The sequence below is a fragment of the Hemitrygon akajei genome, chromosome 10 (assembly GCF_048418815.1).
Source record: "Hemitrygon akajei chromosome 10, sHemAka1.3, whole genome shotgun sequence".
Lineage (NCBI taxonomy): Eukaryota > Metazoa > Chordata > Chondrichthyes > Myliobatiformes > Dasyatidae > Hemitrygon > Hemitrygon akajei.
The window spans coordinates 138,571,210-138,594,580 of NC_133133.1; the positions used below are offsets into that span (position 1 = coordinate 138,571,210).

General features: G+C 41.6%; 1 protein-coding gene across 2 annotated transcripts in view; it reads left to right on the forward strand.

The window, feature by feature from the left end:
- pot1 (protection of telomeres 1 homolog) overlaps positions 1–23,371 on the forward strand; it is a 381,260-nt gene that overhangs the window by 278,883 nt on the left and 79,006 nt on the right. For both annotated transcript variants that reach the window (XM_073059088.1, XM_073059086.1), the window contains exon 10: positions 16,231–16,386. In XM_073059088.1, coding sequence (XP_072915189.1) covers positions 16,231–16,386 — 156 coding nt within the window. The remainder of the gene's footprint in view (positions 1–16,230; positions 16,387–23,371) is intronic.

Below are 23,371 nucleotides of genomic sequence, written 5' to 3' on the forward strand. Positions count from 1 at the left end.
GCAAGTATGGAGGTGCTTCGGGGGGTGTTTGGCTAAAAACAGTTGGGAAACACTGATGTGACAATGGCAGGCGTGCCGTCTTTTTTGAACAAATCAGCCAGTGTGGAATTACTAAGCTCTGTGTGTGTGTGTGGTAAGGTACATTTAAAGAGTCACTTTGAACACTCCTGCCCTAAACTATCACTTTGCAGAGACACTGAGATAATCCAGTCAACCACAATTGATAGTTATTGTCAATATGGGTTGACAATGAATGTCATCCACAAAAGCTACATTGTGTTTTATAGATGGTAGTAGGCAACGTGTGCCTGATGTGGAGTGGGTGAAAGTTTCAGATGGAGGACGGGTGCTAATCAAAGTGGCATTTAGTTGCTGGAGTTGCAGTCATCCAAAATATGCCAGCATGCTCCTGATTTGTTGATGGTGGAATGTCTTTTGACAGGCAAGAATTAAGTTATTCACTGTAGAACATTCATAGCTGGTCCAGTTCAGATTGGCTGACCTGAGGACATTGATCAGAGCTGACTCAGGGCATTAACTGTGGTGTCTCGGTGATAGTAATATCCTTGGATGACAAGGGTAGGTGATGAGACTCTCCTGTTGGAGATGGTCATTGTCTGGCACTCTTGTTGTACAGATGTTATTTGCTATCTACCCACTCATTCCTGAATGTTATCTGAATCTTAGTGCATGTCGGCATGGGCTCCTTGAATGTTGAATGAACATTGTGCACTCATCAGCAAATTATTCCACCTGTTGGAACAAGATCAACGAGAGACAAATCCAGTGTGTATCTCATTGCTTTTAATTGAATTGTCCCGCAAGATATTTTACATCTGCCCGAAAAGGACAGGCAATGCCTTTGTCGAATGTCTCACCACGAAGACAGCACCTCATTTGTTACGGCACTAGACTGATTAAGTTAAGTGATCAGGTCTCTGCAATGCCATTTGAACCCACTGCCTTATAATTTGACCGTGAGTGATGTGAACTGTGTTCGGCATTCTGGTCTTAGCACAGAGCACTGTGTAGGTGGAATGTTGCTTAGCATCATCACCACCACAGGGATTATTGTCACCCTCATCGTCATCGCTGTGAGCTGATGTCAGGACATCAAATGAGCAGTCTCTAGCGCTCAGTGCAGATTGTTAAAATGCTTAGAATGTCTTACTTGCAGGGGTAACAAAGATAAATAACATTGTATATATTTTTTTAAAGGCATAGCTTCACTTTGTAAGCAAATACCTGATAGGCAAAAGATAAACAGGAAAAAAAACAGAGGAGGAATACCTTTCTAAAGAGTGAATGCCCACTCAATTCCCTTGCCTCCTCTTCCACAGAGTTATAGGTAGGGATTGTCATCAGCCAAGTGACTGCATTTGAATCACCTATACCAATTACTTAACACTCCTTGCTATTGCATTGCTGATTCAATTAATTTAAACACAGACCAGGAGCAAATGAGAGAAGCTTCTGGTGGATGGGTGTGTGTGTGTGTGATTCCGATCTATACAGTGAGTGCATTCAAAGCTACACACACACAGTGCTGGAGGAACTCAGCAGGTCAGACAGTATCTATGGAAAAGAGTGAACAGCTAACATTTTGGGCTGAGAGCCTTCATCAGGACTTGGAAAGATGATGAAAATTCAGAGTAAGAAGGTGGGATGAGGGGAGTAAGGAGTGAAAGGTGGTAGTTGTGAAGGGGGGGAGATGAAGTGTTGCCTTAGCTGGAAGGACTGTTTGAGGCCCTGAATGATAGCGAGAGAGGAGGTGTAGGGGCAGTTTGCAAGGATAAGCGCCAGGAGGGAGATCAGTGGGAAGGGACAGGTGGACAAGAGAGTCACAAGGGGAATGATGACTTTGGAAAATGGATGGGGGGAGGGTGAGAGAGATGTGCTTGGTGGTGGGATCCCATTGGAGGTGGTGGGAAGTTACAGAGAATTATGTGCCGGACGTATCGGCTGGAGGCGTAGTGGCATCAGTGCCGGACTTCGGAGCAAAGGCTCCTGAGTTCGAATCCAGCCGGCTGCCTTGCACGCTTTCCATCCGTGTGAGGACGTTGAGCGTCGGGCTAACAACTCGGCCTCGTAAAAATAAGAAAGCCTGCTAAACAAAAAACGCCGTCACAATGGCGTCCCAGTGACTCCACTTGGAGTTAAGGGCTTTCTTCTTCTTCTTCTTATGTGCCGGACGTGGAGGCTATTAGAGTGGTAGTTGAGGGCAAGAGGAAGCCTATCCCTGGTGTGAAAGCAGGAGGATTGGGTGAGGGCAAAGATGGAAGAGATCCAGGTGAAATCAGCGTTGATGCTGGAGGAAGTAAAGCCCCTTTCTTTGAAGGAGGAAGACATCTCATTACCGTAGTTTTGGAATGAAAAGCCTCATCCTGAGAACAGATGCGAGGAACTGGGAGAAGGGGATGACAGTTTTACAAGTGACAAGGTGAAAAGAGGTATAGTCCAGGTAGCTCTGAGAATTGGTGAGTTTATAAAAGATATCAGTAGTGAAGATGTCTCCAGAGATAGAGAAAGTGGAGGAAGGTTTTGGAAATGGATCAAATAAATTTGAGGGCATGGTGGAAGTTAGAGACAAAGTTGATTTAGTTGCCAAGCACATCATAGGTGCTGGAAGCAGGTTGATGAGCTCAGCATGGGTGCAGGAAGCAGCAACTTTCTGTTTTCCCGAGGGATCGCTTCCTAATTGACTCCCTTGTCACTTTCTGCTTTTATGTAGGTTGCTTTGGGTTTTTTCATGTTAGTGACTGCATCCAGCTGAGTTCTTGTACAAAACTAAACCTCAATGTACTGGTGCTACGAATGAAAGCCATTTCAATAACCCTGGTGTAAATGGCCAGTCTTTGATGGAGCAAGTTTTCCAACATTGTTCATTGTATTTCTGCCCCACCCCGGCCTCTCGTGCAACCTTGATTTCCTTTCCTATACTTTTGCAGACTTCAGCAGCTTTCGTTTGAAGCTCTGGAATTCCCTTCCTCTCTCTTGCTTTAAGACAATTCATACGATCAACCCGTTTCACCAAGCCTTTGGTCATTGGCTTCTTACATGGCATTGTATCAGCTTTTGTCAGTTAACAATCCTGTAGCAAATGCTCTATATAAATACAAGCTGTTCCAGTTGTGTTGCTTTTTGCACTGGGTTCCCCACAGAGAAATTCAAAAGCAGTTGTGTAGCATGACCAGCTGTAGAGAATGTCTTTACTTGCTCTGATGCAGAGCCCCTTTGAGGATGAGTTAATCCCTTTATGATTATATGGTTAGCTTAATGTTTTTCACTTATGAATTGAAATTAGGATATCAATAGACCCAAGTGGAGTTCACTACAGAATAGAAATAGACATTTTTTCAGTGTTACATAACTATGTTGTGTTTTTACCTTGGTTACAAAATGACAGACTGCTTTGAGTGCCACACTTTGAGAGCACGGAGGGTCTTTCTCCCCTTTCACTAGAAATCTGAAATAAATACAAGAATTCTGGAAATATTCAGCAACTTGGGCACCACATTTAGAGAAGCAGAGTCGATCTTTTGAATTTAATAATTTTCTAAGTTCTTTCTATACTTGATACGTTGTGAGAATGCATTATGCATACAAATCCAATGTGTTTGGAGCAGAAGAAGGCCCCTCTGGAGCCTGAACTCCACAGTAGCCTTCCCCACCATTACCTCACCCACCCCCTACCTAGAGGTAGATAGATCAATAACCTGTCTACCTCTATTCATAGACCTTTTCCTTCTCTTTGAGGAAGCAAAGTCCAAAGACGTTCAGACTTCTGCGAGAGATTTAACTCCATTTCTCTCTTAAAAAGGCAGTTCCTTATTTTTAAGTATTGACTCTTTATCTTAGATTCTCCCACAAGTCGATTCTTCCTCAATCCTTTCTGCATCAACCTGTCAGTTCCCCTCAGATTATTTAATCATGCCCCTCACACTCATCCAAATTCTACTGGATACAAGCAGATATAAGCCAAACCTATACAGCCAATCTCTTATCCGCTAGCAGTCCATTCCAGCTATTATTCTACTAAATATTCTCTGAACTGCCTGCAATGCGTTAACATCCTTCCTGAAATAAGGAGTGCAGTACTATACTCTAAATATAATCTCCCTTGTGCTGTATGTAACTGAAGCTCGATCTCCCAACTTTGGTATTTAAATTTCTTTGCAATAAATAACAGCATTCTGTTCATTTCCCTCATTACATCGTACCTGCTTATTAAACTTGCGCAAGTCATGCATTAAGTCACCAACATCTTCCTGCTTCTCAGAGCACCGGAATCTCTCCCCATTTAGGTATCATGCTATGTTTTTAAATTTCATAGCCACATGAACATTTTTACATTTTCCCACGTTGTACTCTATTTGCAGGATCTTTGCCCACTCACATATCTTGGTAGGATCATTACGTCATCTTCAAATTTTAATTGCAGGTGATCTTTGTGGACCTTTGTGTCATTTGTGTAAAACTGGCAACCATGTATTTAACCCCTTAATTCATGTTTTATCAAAGTCGGAAAATAATTGAGGCCCCAACACTGATTCTTGTGGCACTCATTATGTCTTCCGAACCATTTCTGCACACACTCCTCTTCCTGCTGGTCCTCTGATCTTCTAGCCATGTCTCTATGTTACTTCCAGCACATTAACTTCCATTTTCTGCAATAACCTTTACACTTCATTATATGACTTCTGTTAATCCAGGTACAAATATCCGCCTTGTTACCTACTGCACATAGTATTTCTTCAAAACACTCTGATAAACTCGTCTAGCACTGTTTTCCTATTACAAAACCATGTTGATATTGCCTGATGCATAGACGTGCTTTTTTTGTGGCGTGACTATGTATTATTTGCATGCTATTTTGAATGTGCCGTGTATGTTTTGGCTCCAGAGGAATGCTGTTTCATTTGGCTGTATTCATGTATGGTTGCAGGATAATTAGAATTGAATTTGAATTTGGATTTGTATTTTCAATAATCTTTGGCTTTTCAATGAATGATGTTTGCCCAGAACTTTCCAATGGCAAAAGTTAAGCTAAATGGCACCAACCAAGTATGCACGCTTGAACTAGGGATAGCAATTCGTGATGGAAGTGTTTCTTACGTAAGGTATTGTTGATATCTGGAGATGTTGGTAATAGCCATTCACACTTATGCTGAGGAGTTGTTGGTGAGCAACTGGGTTTCAAATTCCTGGGATCTGGGATTAATATCTCAGAGGGCCCAACGTAGTGATAATTTTATGCTTTTCTTCATTCGGAGTCTCCAGAGGAGATTTTGGTATGTCACCAAAGACTCTAGCAAATTTTTGCAGATGTATGATGGAGAGCATTTAAAATGGTTGCATCGCCGCCTGATATGGTGGCTGCAGTGAGCAGGTTCGCAAGAGGCTGCACAGGGTTAGGAGCTCAGCCAGCTCCATCAAAGGCTCAAGGTTTCCCATCGTTAAGGACATTTTCAAAACTTATAGCGATGATAATGGCTTGCACTTCACTGCTGCCACAAAAAAAACAACAAATTTCATGACATGTATCATAAGACCATAAGAAATAGGTGCAGAATTAAGCCAGTCACCCCACTGAGTCACATAACTGATTGATTTTCCCTCTCAACCCCATTCTCTTGTTTCATCCCTGTAACATTCAATATTCTTACTAATCATGAACCTATCAATCTCTGTTTTAAATATACCCAATGACTTGGCCTCCACAGCTGCCCATGCCAATGAATTCCACAGATTCACCACCTTCTGGTTAAAGAAACTTCCTCATTACTGCTGTAAAGAGACACACCTGTGTTCTAAGGCTGTACCCTCCCGTATAAGACTTCCCCACTATTGGAAACATCCTTTCCACGCCAATTCTGTCTAGGCCTTTCAACATTTGATAAGTTTCAGTGAGATTCCTCCCACCCCACTTCATCTGATCGCTGGTGAATGCAGGTCCAGTGCCATCAAATGCTCCTCTTGTGTTAACCCTTTCATTCCTGGGATATTTTCGTAGACCTATTGTGGATCCTTCCAAATGCCAACACACCCTTTCTTAGATATGAGGCCAAATCTTCTCACTTATATGACTGCCAAATGCTTTATAAGTCTCAACATTGCATCCTTGCTTTTATAACCTAATCCTCTCAAAATGAATGTGATTATTGCATTTGCCTCTTTTAATATCAACTCAACCTGCAAGATAAAGTATAGGGAATTCTGCACAAGGACTCTCAAGTCCTTTTGCACCTGCAATTTCAGAATTTGCTTCCCATTTCAAAAATGGGTTATGGCTTTATTCCTTCTCCCAAAGTGCATAATCATACTCTTTCCTACACTGTGTTCCATATGTCACTAATTTGCCCATTCCCCTAATCTGACCAAGTCCTTCTGCAGCCTTCCTGTTTTGTCAGCACTACCTACCTCTCCACCTGCCTTTGTGTCATCTGCAAATTTGGCTACAAAGCCTTCAGTTGCATCATTCAGGTCATTAACATATAGTGTGAAAAGTAGCAGAACCAAAATGACACCTGCAGAACATCACTAGTTAACAAGTACCAACCAGAAAAGACCCTCTTTATTCACTCTTTTTGCCTTTCGCTTGTCAGCTAATCTTCTGGCAAGCTTGTATCTATCCTGTGATACCCTGTTCAGCAGCCTCATGTGTGTCACCTTGCCGTTCAATCATACCAGTGCTTAAGAATGTGGTAATGTGCCTCAATGACTATTGTCCAGTGACACTTGTATCTACTGTGATGAAGTGCTTTGAGAGGGTGGAGATGAACTGAGGAGTGACTTGGATACACTCTGCTTTGCCTACTGTCACAAGAGGTCAACAGCAGATGCCGTTTCATTTGCTTTTCATTCAACCCTGGAACATCTGACATTAGGATACTCTTGATTGACTACAGCTTGGCATACAATACTGTCATCCCCTCAAAACTAACCAACAAGCTCCCAGACCTGGGCCTTAATACTTCCTCGTACAGCTGGATTCGCAGTTTCCTCACTTGCAGACCCCAGTCAGTTTGAATGGACAACATCACATCTCCTCCACAATCATCATCAGCACAGGTGCATCACAAGGCTGTGAACTTGACCCCCTGCTCTACTCACTTTATATTTATGACTGTGAGACAGCTCCGATGCCATATTTAAGTTTGCTGATGACACCACTGTCGATGGCTGAATCAAAGATAGTGATGAATCAGCATATACTGTAGGAGGAAGAGTGAAAACCTGGCTGAGTGTTTCCACAACAACCTCTCTCCCAATGTCAGCAAGACCAAGGAGCTGATAGTTGACTAAAAGAGGAGGAAACCAGGGGCCCAGGACCTGTTCCTCATCAGGGGACTCAGAGGTAGATAGGGTCAACAACTTCAAATTCCTTGGTGTTAACATTTCAGAGGATCTGTCCTGGGTCCAAGTGTCATTACAAAGAAAGCATGGTAGTGCTTTATTAAGAGTTTGCGAAGATTCAGTATTTATATCATACTTAGACAAATTCTGTAGCTGTGTGGACTTCAGTAAGGCCTTTGACAAGGTTCCCCACGGAAGGTTAATTAGGAAGGTTCATTCATTAGGTATTAATATTGAAGTAGTAAAATGGATTCAACAGTGGCTGGATGGGAGATGCCAGAGAGTAGTGGTGGAAAACTGTTTGTCAGGTTGGAGGCCGGTGACTAGTGGTGTGCCTCAGGGATCTGTACTGAGTCCAATGTTGTTTGTCATATACATTAATGATCTGGATGATGGGGTGGTAAATTGGATTAGTAAGTATGCAGATGATACTGAGATAGGTGGTGTTGTGGGTAATGAAGTAGGTTTTCAAAGCTTGCAGAGAGATTTAGGCCAGTTAGAAGAGTGGGTTGAAAGATGGCAGATGGAGTATAATGCTGATAAGTGTGATGTGCTACATTTTGGTGGGACTAATAAAAATAGGACATACATCATAAATGGTAGGGCATTGAAGAATGCAGTAGAACAGAGTGATCTAGGAATAATGGTGCATAGTTCCCTGAAGGTGGAATCTCGTGTGGATAGTGTGGTGAAGAAAGCTTTTGGTATGCTGGCCTTTATAAATCAGAGCATTGAATATAGGAGTTGGGATGTAATGTTAAAATTGTACAAGGCATTGGTGAGGCCAAATTTGGAGTATTGTATACAGTTCTGGTCACTGAATTATAGGAAGGATGTCAACAAAATAGAGAGAGTACAGAGGAGATTTACTAGAATGTTACCTGGGTTTCAACACCTAAGTTACAGAGAAATATTGAACAAGTTAGGTCTTTATTCTTTGGAGCGTAGAAGGTTGAGGGAGGATTTGATGGAGGTATTTAAAATTATGAGGGGGATAGAGTTGACGTGTATAGGCTTTTTGCATTGAGAGTAGGGGCGATTCAAACAAGAGGACATGAGTTGAGAGGGGCAAAAGTTTAGGGGTAACACGAGAGGGAACTTCTTTACTCAGAGAGTGGTAGCTGTGTGGAACGAGCTTCCAGTAGAAGTGGTAGAGGCAGGTTCGGTATTGTCATTTAAAGTAAAATTGGATAGGTATATGGACAGGAAAGGAATGGAGGGTTATGGGCTGAGTGCAGGTCGGTGGGACTAGGTGAGAGTAAGTATTCGGCACGGACTAGAAGGGCTAAGATGCCCTGTTTCCATACCGTAATTGTTATATGGTGTGGTGGAGGGTATATTGACTGGTTGCATCCCAGGCTGGTATGGAGGCACCGTGCCTTTGAACAGAAAAGCTAACAAAAGGTAGAGGATATAGCCTAGTCCATCTTGGGTAAAGCCCTCTCCGTCACTCACTGAGCACATCTAAATGGAGCGCTGTCAGAGAAAAGCAACATCAGTCAAAGACCTTCACTGTCTAAGCATGCTGTCTTCTCGCTGTTGCCAAGAGGAGGGAGAAACAGGGGCCTCAGGTCCCACAGCACCAGGTTCGGGAACAGTTATTACCCCTCAACCATCAGACTCTTCAAACAGAGGGGATAACTTCACTCATCTTCACTCACACCAACACTGAACTGTTCCCACAACATATGGACTCATTTTCAAGGACTCTTCTCTCATGTTCTTGATATTTATTGCTTATTTATTTACTATTCTTACTTTTTTTTTCTTTTTATATTGACATAGCTTGTTATCTTTTGTGTATTGTCGTTTGTCCATCTTGCTGTGTGGGGTCTTTCATTGTTTCTATTGTGCTTTTTTGTATGTACTGTGAGTGCCCAAAGTAAAGTAAGTCCCAGGGTTGTTTATAATGACAATATGTGCTTCCATAATAAATTTACTTAGAACTTTGAACCTTGTCAAAGGCTTTTGAAAATCCAAGTAAACTGTTTTCTCTGCCTATCCTACCCGTTATTTCCTCAAAGGATTCCATCAGCTTTGCCAGGCAAGATGTTCCCCTTAAGGAAACCATGTTGACTTTGACCTATTTTGTCATGTGCTTTCAAGTACTCCAAAGCCTTATGCTTCATAATGGGTTCTACTATTTTCTCGACCACTGAAGTCATGCTAACTGGCCTATTATTTCCTTTACTTTTGCTTCATCTCTTCTTGAAGAATAGAGTGACATTTGGAATATTCCATTCCTCCAGAAGCTAGTGCTTCTTGAAAGATAACTTCCAATGTCTCCAAAATCTCTTCAGCTGTCTCTTTTAGAACCCTAAAGGTGTATTCCATCTGATCCAGGTGATTTATCTACCTTCAGCTTCCCAAACACCTTCTCCTTAATAAATAGCAGCTACACTCACTTCAGCCCCTGACATTCTTGAGCTTCTGACATGCTGCGGGTGTCTTCCATGGTGAATACTAATGCAAAATATGTCTTAAGGTCTAAAATAAAAATACTCATTCAGTTCATCTATCCCATTACTACCTCTCCAGCATAATTCTCCCACTTTTCTTTTGCTATTTATTTGGTAGACTCTTTTAAATTATCGGATAGCTCACCTCCTTAATTCATTTTTTTCTTTGCTTTTTTATTTGCCTTCTGTTAGTTTTTAAAAGCTACCCGATCGATGAGCTTCAGACAAGGTTTTGCAATATGTTTTGCCCTCTCGTTTGCTTTTTGTGCGGTCTTTGATTTCCTTTGTCAGCCATGCTTCTCCCTCAGTTACTCTCAATGTCAGTAACAACAGTCAGAACATTGAGTATAAACATTGGGATGTTGTGGTGAAGTACAAGGCATTGATGAGACAAATTGGGCATGTTCTCAAACAAGAGAAAATCTGCAGATGTTGAAAATCCGAGTAACAAATACAAAAACTGGAGGAACTCAGCAGGCCAGGCAGCATCTGTGGAAAAAAGTAGAGTTGACGTTTCGGGCTGAAATCCGTCGGCAGGAATTAAATTGACTTTATTACTTACATGAGGAGTAAAAATCTTTACGTTCAATCTCCATCAATGTGCAATATATAATAATTTATAATAAATAGTATGTACAACAGGACAGACAATATAACATAGAAATACAATTTTATCAACATGAGTTAATCAGTCTGATGGCCTGGTGGAAGAAGCTGTCCCCGGAGCCTGTTGGTCCTGGCTTTTATGCTGCAGTACTGTTTACTGGATGGTAGCAGCTGGAACAGTTTGTGGTTGGAATGACTCGGGTCCCCAGTAATCCTTCGGGCCTCTTTTACACACCTGTCTTTGTAAATGTCCTGAATAGTGGGAAGTTCACATCTACAGAGAGTCCTGCATTTGAGGGAAGTACAGTTCCCATACCAGGCAGTGATGCAGCCAGTCAGGATGCTCTCCATTGTGCCCCTGTAGAAAGTTCTTAGGACTAGGAAACCCATATCAAACTTCTTCAACTGTCTGAGGTGAAAGAGGCGCTGTTGTGCCTTTTTCACCACACAGCTGGTATGTGCAGACCACATGAGATCCTCGGTGATGTGTATGCCGAGGAACTTAAAGCTGTTCACCCTCTCAACCCCAGATCCATTGATGTCAATAGGGGTTAGCCTGTCTCCATCCCTCCTGTAGTCCACAACCAGTTCCTTTTTTATTGCGACATCAAGGGAGGGGTTGTTTTCTTGACGCCACCGTGTCAAGATAATGATTTCTTCTCTGTAGGCTGCCTTGTTATTGAGATAAGGCCAAACAAGGTAATGTCATTAGTTTGGAGCTGTGGGTGATTCCACAGTCATGGGTATACAGAGAGTAAAGCAGGGGGCTTAGGACACAGCCCTGAGGGACTCCTGTGTAGAGGGTCAGAGGGACAGAGGTGAGGGAACTCTCTCTTACCACTTGCTGGCAATCTGACAGAAAGTTCAGGATCCAGCTACACAAGGCAGGGTGAAGGCTGAGGTCTCTGAGCTTCTTGTCTAGCCTGGAAAGTGTTATGGTGTTGAATGCTGAACTGTAGTCCAAGAACAGCATCTCACAGAAGCATCCTTCTTCTCCACACGTGTAAGGACGGGGTGTAGAGGTGTGGCTATTGCATCATCTGTCGATCAGTTGTGTCGGTAGGTGAATTGTAGGAGGCCCAATGTGGGAGGACTGGAGAAAAAAAGCTGAGGAGTAGATTTGAAAGGTTGGGGGAGAGGAGAGAGAAGCACCAGGCGATAGGTGAAACTTTTTTTTTAATTTATTAAATTTTAGAAATTACAAGGAATAAATGTAATAATAAAATAGTAAGAAAAATAATATTGACCCTCCCCCCTCCCCTTAACCCTCCCCCCCTTAACCCTTATCTAAAGAAAGAAAAAAAAGAAAGAAGAGAAAGTTTGCCTGGATATCGGAGGACCCCCTCATGCTCCATGGAGTTCAAAATAATTTTGATATTTATTTTTACTTTCCCCAATTACTATAATTTTATCTTCAAAGGACCTGTGTATTTAATCCTATCTTTTGTAAGTATGGGAGCCAAATTTTCAAAAATATATCATATTCATTTCTTAGATTATACGTAATTTTTTCAAATGGAATACAACTATGTATTTCATTATTCCAGTGATCCATAGTTAAATATAAATCAGATATCCAACTAACTGCGATAACTTTTTTGGCTACTGCCAATGCAATTTTTATAAATTTTTTCTGATACTTGTTCAATTTAAGTTTCGGTATTGTCCCTTCAATGTCTCCTAATAAAAATAATAGTGGACTATGTCGGAGTTGTACTCCAATAATTTGTTCCAATAAAAGTCTTAAATTTATCCAAAATGGTTGAATTTTAAAACGGGACCAGGTAGAATGTAAAAAAGTACCAATTTCTTGATTACATCGAAAACATTGGTCAGACATATTTGAATTAAATCTATTTATTTTCTGTGGTGTTATATATAATTGATGTAAAAAATTATATTGTATTAATCTAAGTCAAACATTTATTGTATTTCTCATACTGTCAAAACATAATCTTGACCAGTTTTTTCCATCAATTTTAACATTCAGATCAGATTCCCATTTTTGTCTTGATTTATGAGTTCCTAACTTGTTTGTTTTTGAATCAAGTTATACATACAAGATGTAAATTTTTTAATTTTTCCTTTCTGAATTAATATTTCTACTTCACTAGGTTTTGGCATTAACATTGTTTGTCCCAGCTTTTCTCATAAATAGGCTTTTAATTGAAAATAACAGAAAAGAGTGTTATTTGATATTTTATATTTATTTTTTAATTGATCAAACGACATCAATATACCTCCTTCAAAACAATCACCTATATATTTAATCCCCTTTTGGAACCAATTATGTAAAAGTTTATTATCCATTGTAAAAGGAATAAGCCTATTTTGAATTAAAGTTCTTTTTGCTAATAAAGATTTCTTTATCTCATCGTCCATATTTACCTTATTCCATAAATCAATCAAGTGTCTTAATATAGGAGATTCTTTTTTTCCCCGTATCCATTTGGATTCCCATTTATATATAAAATCCTCTGGTATATTTTCTCCTATCTTATCTAATTCTATTTTAATCCATGCCGATTTTTCTTCATCAAAAAAAGATGCAATAAATCTAAGTTGATTTGCTTTATAATAATTCTTAAAATTTGGAAGTTGTAACCCCCCGAAATCAAATTTACATGTCAATTTTTCCAATGATATTCTTGACATCTTACCTTTCCAAAGAAATTTCCTTACATATTTATTCAGTTCTTGAAAAAACTTCTGAGGTAATTGTATTGGTAAATTTTGAAATAAATATTGCAATCTAGGAAATATATTTATTTTAACAGCATTAACTCTACCTATTAATGTTATTGATAACATCATCCATTTATCAAGATCCTTTTTTTTTAATAATGGCAAATAGTTTTGTTTATATAAATTTTTTACATCGTTATCAACTCTAATACCTAAATATTTTATCCCATTCATTGACCATCGAAAGTGAGTTGTTAATCGACATTGATTATAATTTCCTTTGGTGAGGGGCAAAATTTCACTTTTATCCCAATTTACTTTATAACCTGATACTTTCCCATATTCTTCCAATCTAAAAGATAATCTTTGCAAGGATTGCAATGGGTTTGTTAAATAAATCAAAACATCATCAGCAAATAAATTAATCTTATATTCTTCTTGATTAACTCTAAAGCCCCCAATATCTGGATCTGTTCTAATTAGTTCTGCTAATGGTTCTATTGCCAATACAAATAAAGCAGGTGATAATAGGCAGCCTTGTCTAGTTGACCTCGTTAAGCAAAATGGTGTTGAAATCTGACCATTTGTAACTACTTTAGCTTGAGGATTAGTATTTAAAGTTTTAATCCATTGTATAAAAGATTTTCGTAACTCATACTTTTCCAATACCTTAAATAAAAAATCCCATTCCAATCTATCAAATGCTTTTTCTGCATCCAAAGCAACTGCCACACTCATTTCCTCTCTTTTTTGTGCCAAATGAATTATACTAAGTAACCGAGTTATATTATCCATTGATTGTCTATTTTTAATAAAACCTGTTTGATCCATATGTATTAATTTTGGTAAATATTTAGATATTCTATTAGATAAAATTTTTGCTAGTATTTTATAATTTGTATTCAACAAAGAAATAGGCCTATATGATGTTGGTTTTAAAGGGTCTCTATCTTTTTTTGGCAATACAGTTATGATCGCTGTTAAAAAAGATTGTGGAAGTTTATGCATTCAGGTGAAACTTGAGCAGAGAGGGATGAAGCAAAGAGCTAGGAGCTGATTGGTGAAAGAGACAGGCCATGGAAAAAAAAGGTGGGAGGAGTACAAGAGGGAGCCAATGAGTGGGCAAGGAGATAACATGAGAGAGGGAAAAGGGATGGGAAATGGCGAAGGAAGGGGTGGATGGAGGTATTACTGGAAGTTTGAGAAATGAATGTTCATGCCTTCAGGTTGGAGGCTACCCAAATAAAATATAATGTGTTGTTCCTCCGACCGAAGTGTCGCCTTATCCCGACAGTGGAGGAGGCCATGGATGGTCATATCGGAATGAGAATGGGAAGTGGAATTAAAATGGGTGGCCACTGGGAGATCCCACTTGTTCTGGCGAACGGAGCGAAGATGCTCGGCGAAGCAGTCTCCCAATCTACGTCAGGTCTCACTGATATGCAAGAGGCCACACTGAGAGCACCGAACACAAATACTATGATTCCAACAGAGTCACAGGTGAAGTGTCGCCTCACCTGGAAGGACTGTTCGGGGCCCTGGATGGTCTAGGAATTGACAACGAGGGAGTTAAAGACCTAACATTGACCAAAGTTTCTCTAAACTTCACGCAGAGAACTTTTCCCAGTGAGTTAGATTTCTCGATCCCAAGCACCTGATGGCAGCAGAAAGCAACCGATTAATCAGGTTCAAAGTCACAATCATAGATTATTGCACTCCTTTCCATTGACCAGATCATTTGTTAGCTGGGACTTGATGCCTTTTTAAATAATTTAAATGTGAACAGCATAGCTTTACTGTGCATTGCTCTTGTCTGTAAGGCAGTCAGCGTTGATGCTGTCATTGTAATTGCTAAGTCTAGTTCAAAATAAAAATATTCAATTCCTTTTAAAAATACAATTTGTTGAATTGGCATCTGAGACTGAGCTTCCACATTGTGCGTGATCTACAGGTTAAAGAATGTGTTTGTGTCAACCTTGCTCTTGATCTGTAATATTGAACAGGACATTGATACAACCTAAGGCTGTAAAAAGTGACATTCATCTTCATTTTAGGCCCAGTTACAAATGAAACAAGCCTCTAACAATATATTTGGATAAAAACAGAGTTATCTTCAATCTTTTACAATGACTGCACTCTATTTAAATGTCATTTATAACAATGACATACAACCTGTTTGCAGCAACCACAATCTTTGAAATATTTCAGCCACAGGTCCTCATTTGGCTTCCACACCTTAGCTCTGCCCAAAAGTACCTTAACAAACAAGAGAAAATCTGCAGATGCTGCAAATCCGAGCAACACACACAAAATGCTGGAAGAACTCAGCAGGCCAGGCAGCATCTATGGAAAAAAGTAGTCAACGTTTCCTGCCAAAGGGTCTCGGCCTGAAACGTCGACTGTGCTCTTTTCCATAGATGCCTCCTGGCCCACTGAGTTTCTCCAGCATTTTGTTTGCCCCACCAGTACTTTGTCAAGTTAAGTTTATTGTCTTGTGCACAGTACAGTGAGGTACACACAATTGAAAGCTTACAGCAGCATCACAAGTGTATACATTAGAAAACACACTGTGCATGACTTAAGTACAATTTATGCTTAGTTTGTACAAAAAAAATTTTTTAAATTACATTAGTTCAAAAATGCAATTAGAGACAATTCCATGCTAGTGCAAAAGGTGGTCTGTAATGTTCATTCGTTGAGGTAGGATTGTGTTTTTCAGTTCGGATCAATAATCTGATTGAGGGCTGTAGGAAACTGCTCTGAAACTATACGAGAGCATTTGGCGCATCTGGTGTCCTTGATTACAGGGAAATACCAACTATTAAATGGGCATACACTGAACTAAAAGCATAAGAGGACTCATGTTAGTTTATTATGAGAAATGTTATGGTTTTTGTATTGGATAAAGAATAAAATCCAATAGAACTATTTTTATGAAATCCATTTTGGCCAAACTACACAAAGGCTTACACTTGATGTCAAGTGCTATTGTAACAGGGAATTGGGAGTACAGCAAGCTAGAATGATGGTATATGCTTTATTACGTTAGTCGTTTATAGCAGAAAGTTGAGTGAATGTTAATTAAATTTGGGCATAATAATGTTAAAATGATTTTTCCCAACAGGTCTGGGATGGCACCAAATGCCCACACCTATTGAGGCCAGTCCCAGTGGCCAGGGGTGCCCTGGAAGGAGATCTCAGTGAAATCCGTGGACTGAGCCAGATGACTGTGGACGTGCTGGTGTACGATAATCACACTAGTGTTGCCAACTCCCTCAAGGTACCCTGTCTGCATGCCGACGGTATAGGGTAGCTGGCAGAGAAATAGGAAATGGCAGCAATCAGAAATGATGGCTTCTGCCAAGTGGGTTATTGACCTGAATCAACCCTGTTTCTCTCTCCACAGATGCTGCCAGACCTGCTGAGTATCTCGAACATTTTCTGTTAATATTTCACATTTTGCAATTACAACAAAGAAGGGGTTGGGTGGAGGGGAGAGTAAAGGGGAACTAAAACCAGAGACATCTAATGAATTGCACATAATCTGACAAAAATTATAAACAAAATATATAAGCATTGCATGTTATTGTGGATGAATTTTAAGTTGATTTCATATGACGTGTATCATTTTATAAGGAACATCAACAATAAGCTGCTTTGGTAATCCTTGTAAACATAATACACCCATAAAAATCCATTGTGTATGTGCACATCATGAAATGAACTAGAATCGTTAGAAGTGTTATGGGCAGATAATTGATAACAAAATAAAGCATTACCAAAAGAGGGAGGGAGAGATAGATACTTTATTGATCCCAAAGGAATTTACAGTGTCACAGTAGCATTACAAGTGCACAGATATAAATAATAGAAGAGAAGTAGAAAGAATGAAAGATAAATTACCTCAAACAGTCTTAACAGGAGGGGGTCATCACTTACCCAGCTAAAGGTTGACTTGTTATAGAGCCTGATGGTCAAGGGTAAGAATGACCTCATAAAGTATTTTTGGAGCAACACACTTGTCTTACTCTATTACTAAAAGTGTTCCTCTGTTCAGTCAAGGTGGCATGTAGAGGGTGAGAAGCATTGTCCAGAATTGCCAGGGTTTTCCGTAGGGTCCTTTGTTCTACCACAGTCTCCAGTGTGTCCAGTTTGACTCCTTTAACAGAGCTAGCTAGTCTATTGAGAGGAGGATGGAAAGAGACTTCAAGGAAGTAATACACACAAAATGCTGGAGGAATTCAGCAGGTCAGGCAACATTTATGGAAAGGTATAAAGAGCTGACGTTTCGGGCCGAGACCCTTCATCAGACCTTCCTTGAGAAGATAATGCTTGTAAAGGATATCGTAAGTCAAATGAGAAAAGTCGGAGCAGCAATGGTGTATATTTTAGTAATCATTCAGATTTGAATCCCCTTCAAGCTGGAGCCAACAGGATGGCCCAGTGGGGCTGGCAGTGGCTTGTGGTATTGTGGTCTCTGCTCTTCTTGCTCCCCATTCCTCCTGGTCTGCTTCCCTGGTGGAAGCTGGAATGGTTTGTACATCAATGTGAGCAGAGCGATACTGGATCATAAGCTGCCTCACTTTCCAGGAGGTGATCATGCAGAGTAATCACTATAGAAAATCTCATTTTGTCCTGTTTCCACTTTGCTTCATCTCAATAAAGAAATTAATAAATAGTTCACTCCATATTGGTTACAGAGGTAACAGTTTGGTCCAGCTGTGAAATGAGACTGCGCTTGGTTTCTGATCAGCTGCCTTAGTCAGCAGGACCTGGATCTTTCCTGTCCATTTTTGTTTTGCCCACTTGGTATGTTCTTGAATATGTGGCTCGCGACCTTTCAGTGTCATTTCTGCAATGAGACATCTTCCTGCTCCAGACTGTGGCCAGTAGATCCGTTATTTATACTAGTGGTAGTTTTCTTAAATTCTGTCAAATTACCCTGTGTCCTGCTTGCTAGAAAACAGTTTCTGCTATGTATGCTCATTTACTGCTATCGAATGTGACTTGTGATCCCAAGCCACGCAGGATGACAGTGACGTCTCGATCGACCATCGGCGTCTTTGGCAAAGTCTCATTATTCTGCCTGCTGAGGCAAAGTACTGATGCCGTATGCTTAGAACTGTGAAATGATAGACCTAATCCCAATCCAGCATCACCTTTTGTCCATTTTCAATAGACCCACCTGCATTGTCTTTAATCATCACATTTAAATTGTTGGTAAAGAGAATAAGAATATTATTTAGAAGAATGGGCAGACTAATGGGGATCATACTATCTAAAGCCACAGAGGACTGATTCGGCCACTTGGCCTCTCAAGCCTAATCAGCCAATTTGTAAAATCATGCTTGACTCTGTACCATATCACCTTCTCCCATTTATGCCATGTGACTTGATACCTTTCAAATCCGAACTCTTATCATTCTCAGCGACTGAACCCCACAACTTTCTTGGACAGAGAATTCCACAGGCTCGCTGCTCCCTGGGCAGAGAAATTTCTTCTCATCTCTGCCCTCAACAGCTGAGGCTATATTTTAAGATGCTATCTTCTTGTTCAGGATGTTCCAGTAAGGAGAGGATGGAGTCCCTACAGTTACATTGCCAACTTGTTGCTATCTGACATATGGCCCACTATAGCGGTGTCACGTGCAAGCCTGTGTATGGGCTTAGCCACAAATCTGGACACACAGCTGTGAGGAATACTGAGTGGAGGGCTGAGGATACAGCCTTGGGCTGAAACCAGTTGTGCCAGAGTTGCTGCTGCCTTTCCTAACTATTTGTAGTCTTTTGGTCAGATGGTCAAGGATCCAGTTGCAAAGGGAGTTGTTGAGGCTCAGGTCTAGGAGTTTGGAGATGAGTTTGCATGGAATTATCGTATTGAAGGCAGAGTTGTAATCCATAAGATATAGGAGTACATTTAGTCCGTTTGGCCCTTTGAGTCTGCTCCACCATTTCATCATGGCTGATCCAATTTCCCCTCAGCCCCAGTCTCCTGCCTTCTCCCTGTATCCCTTCATGCCCTGACCAATCAAGAATCTATCAACCTTGGCCTTATATATACATAAAGACTTGGCCTCCATAGTTGCCTGAGGCAAAGAATTCCACAGATTCACCACTCTCTGGCAAAAGAAATTCCTCTGCATCTCTGTTTAATAAGGACAGCCCTCTTTCTGAGGCTGTGTCCTCTAATCTTAGACACTCCCACCATAGGAGACATCCTGTCCACATCCACTCTATCAAGGCCTTTCACCATTTGATAGGTTTCAATGAGGTCACCCCTTGTTTCTTCTGAATTCTACTGACTACAGGCCCAGAGCCGTCAGACACTCTTCATATGACAAGTCATTCCATCCAGGAATCATTTTCACGAAACCTGTCCAGTTTCAGCACATTTTTTCTAAGGTAAGGGGCACAAACCTGCTCACAATACTCCAAGTGAGGCCTTACCACTGCTTTATAAAGTCTCAACATTACAACCTTGCTTTTATATTCTAGTCCTCTTGAAATGAATGTGAATATTGCATTAGCCTTCCTCACCAGAGACTCAACCTGCAAGTTAACCCTTAGGGAATCCTGCACAAGGACCCCCACGTTCCTTTGCAGCTCAGTTATTTGTATTTTCTTTCCATTTAGAAAATAGTCAACACTTTAATTTCTTCTATCGAAATGCATGACCATGCACTTCACAACACTGTATTCCATCTGCCATTTCTTTGCCCATTCTCCTAATCTAAGTCCTTCTGTATCCTCTTTACCTCCTCAAAACTACCTGCCCCTCCACCTATCTTCATACCGTCTGCAAACTTTGTAACAATTCCATAATCCAAATCATTCACATATAACATAAAAAGAATCGGTCCCAACACAAACCCCTGTGGAACACCACTAGTCACCGGCTGCCAACCAGAAGAGGCTCCCTTTACTCCCACTCTTTGTTTCCTGGTAATCAGTCACTGCTTTATCCATGGCAGAATCTTTCTTGTAATACCAGGGGTTCATGGCTTGTTAAGTAGCCTCATGTGTGGCATCTTACTGAAGTACTTACTGAAAGGCTTACTGAAAATTGAAGTACACAACATCAACCAATTCTCCTTTGTTAATCTTGCTTGTTATTTCTTATGAAAATTCCAACGGATTTGAGGAAACCATGCTGACTACGGCCTATTTTACCATGTACCTCCAAGTACCCTGAGACCTCATCCATAATAATCAACTTCAAAGTTTTCCCAGCCACCGAGGTCAGACTAACTGGCCTATAGTTTACATTCTTCTGTCTCTCTCCCTTCCTGAAGCATGGAATGACATTTGCAATCTTCCAGTCTTCCAAAACCACTCCAGAATCTATTGATTCCTGAAAAATCTTTACTAATGCCTCCACAATCTCTTCAGCCACCTCTTTCATGACACTGGGGTGTAGTCCATCCAGGTGACTTATCGACTTTCAGACATTTAGGTTTCCCAAGATCCTTCTCTTTAGTTATGGTAACTTCACACACTTTATGACCCCTGACACCTGGAACTTCCAATGTACTGCTAATGTCTTCCACAGTGAAGACTGATGCAAACTATAGCCAATAAAGAATGGTTTAACAGAGGTGTCATTGAGCTGATAGGGATATATCACCACACTTGATCATTTCTGGCTGTGTTTTCACTAAATATCCTGAAAGTGAATTGGTGTTCTGAAAACAGCCTAGTCTACGTTTGGTCATTTTGCAGCATTTCTTTAATCAGCTGGTCAGTTCATGGCCATGGTAACTCTTCAAACCTCAGTAGGGACATTTGTCAGCTGGTCAGTTTATGGCCCTGTTAACTCTTCGAGCTTCTGAAAGGACTTTTTGACAGCTGGTCAGTTTACTGTCATGATTAACTCTGAACCTCAGTACGGATCGTTCAACATTTGGTCAGTTTATTGTCATGGTAACTCTTAGTACCTCAGTAATGACTGTTTGTCAGCTGGTCAGTTTACTGTCATAGTAACTCTTCGAATTTCACTAGTACTGTTTGTCAACTGGCCAGTTTACTGTCATGGTACTCTTCGAACCTCAGTACGGGTCGTTTGTCAACTGGCCAGTTTACTGTCATGGTACTCTTCGAACCTCAGTACGGATCGTTTGTCAACTGGCCAGTTTACTGTCATGGTACTCTTCGAACCTCAGTATGGATCGTTTGTCAACTGGCCAGTTTACTGTCATGGTACTCTTCGAACCTCAGTACGGATCGTTTGTCAACTGGCCAGTTTACTGTCATGGTACTCTTCGAACCTCAGTACGGATCGTTTGTCAACTGGCCAGTTTACTGTCATGGTACTCTGCGAACCTCAGTACGGATCGTTTGTCAACTGGCCAGTTTACTGTCATGGTACTCTTCGAAACTCAGTACGGATCATTTGTCAACTGGCCAGTTTACTGTCATGGTACTCTTCGAAACTCAGTAAGGACTGTCCGTCAGTCTTGCAGTGATCCAGTACCGTTTGTATGCTTGTGTGTCTGCCCATACGGCCTGTGTATGTATGTATGTGCGACAAGCCCCCCCCATCTAGAGGTGCTACCCCTCCCATGCACCCCATGAAGATGACGACTGGCTCATCATCTGTTGGTCCTCACCAACGCCCAGCTCTCACCTGTGGCTCCTCGTAGCTGTTTGCATGTAGCAGCGGCCACACCCCGGGCAACCCCGGACAGGCCGGCTAAACCAGGTGAGGGTAGCCAACGGGTCTGAAACCCTCGGTGAGATAGGGATTTGCTCATCCCAGCATGCGAAGGCTGCTTCGGTGGATCAGGCGGAGGAAACCCCAGGGGTTCAGTGGCTGAGAAGGCGTTGCAGCAGCGCATTGTGGGGTGCGTAGGGCGCGGCAGAGCACTTAAGAAGACGTGGCCATCGTATGCAGCCAAGGAAGTTGCCAGACGGAACGATTCTTCATGCCACTGGATCCTGACTTCTGAGGCCGAGAGAGTGGGATCGTCTCTGTGCAAGGCTTTTCCACTTCAATATCTTTCACGCACTGGTTACATTGTGCAATATCCATCTCCCAACCTTCAATTCCTACCAGTCTTCTACAGGTCCTGTGGCGATGGGGGAGTGGTGAAGCAACAGGTGGAGGTGACCACTGGGAGTTGTAGTCACAAGCCCACATGTAGGTGGCCTTTGGGCAAGTGGTTGTTCTTCACTGTACCCAGGGCAGCAGAGTCCGGCAGCACCAATGGCGATTGAGCAGCCCTTTTCAGGACAGCACTGCTCGCCCTCTGATAGGGAGGGGCCTAGAAAAGGTGGCCTAAACATTGCCTGCCCTACAGGCAGACAACTGGCCAGCTTGCCGCGGCTGGCCGTTCATCCACTAATGTGGTTACACTCAATGGAGAAGAAAGAAACTTCCGTTAGGGTCATGGATCACCCGCACACTCATGGACAGAGAGAACTCAGCAAGACCCCAAAGAAGAACAGCCATTGTTGCCAAGGAACTTCCACGCTACAACATCGACATCGCAGTGAAACCAGGCTTGCGGAGGAAGGATCCCTGAATGAAACCACCAGCGGCTACACTTTCTTTTGGAAAGGAGAAGCGCAAGATGAAGAGAGGATTCATGGAGTTGGATTCGCAGTCAAGTCCAGCTTCCTGAAACAACTCTCCAACCTGCCCGTGGGAATCAGCAAAAGGCTTATGTGGCTATGTCTGCCCCTCAGCCACAAACGTCACACAGCAGTCATCAGCGCTTATGCCCCCACCATGACCAGCAAATACGAGACCATTGAACAGTTCTACACTGACCTTAGCTCTGTTCTGTGCTCAGTCCCTGACAACGACAAACTAATCCTGCTCGGTGACTTCAATGCTCGAGTAGGCTGCGATCACACTCGCTGGGAAGGGGTTCTAGGCAAACATGGTATTGACAATATGAACAGCAACGGCGTCTTGTTCCTTATCAAATGTGCAAAATATGACCTCCTCATCACAAACACAGTGTTCAGGCTGGCGAGTAAGTACAAGACAACATGGATGCACCCAAGATCCAAACATTGGCACATGATCTAGTATGTGGCCAAGACATCCGGGATGTCCTCATCACCAGAGCCATGCGAGGAGCGGAGTGCTGGACTGACCACAGACTTGTCCGCAGCACATTGAAGCTACGTATTGCTCCCATCATCCCAAGCGCCCTAAGTTCATCAGAACAGCTTTTAACACTGCCAGCCGCTGTATCTTCGCAAGTTCCAGACCACCCTTGATGAGAAGCTGTCTGTCAATGGACCACTAACTGGTGGGC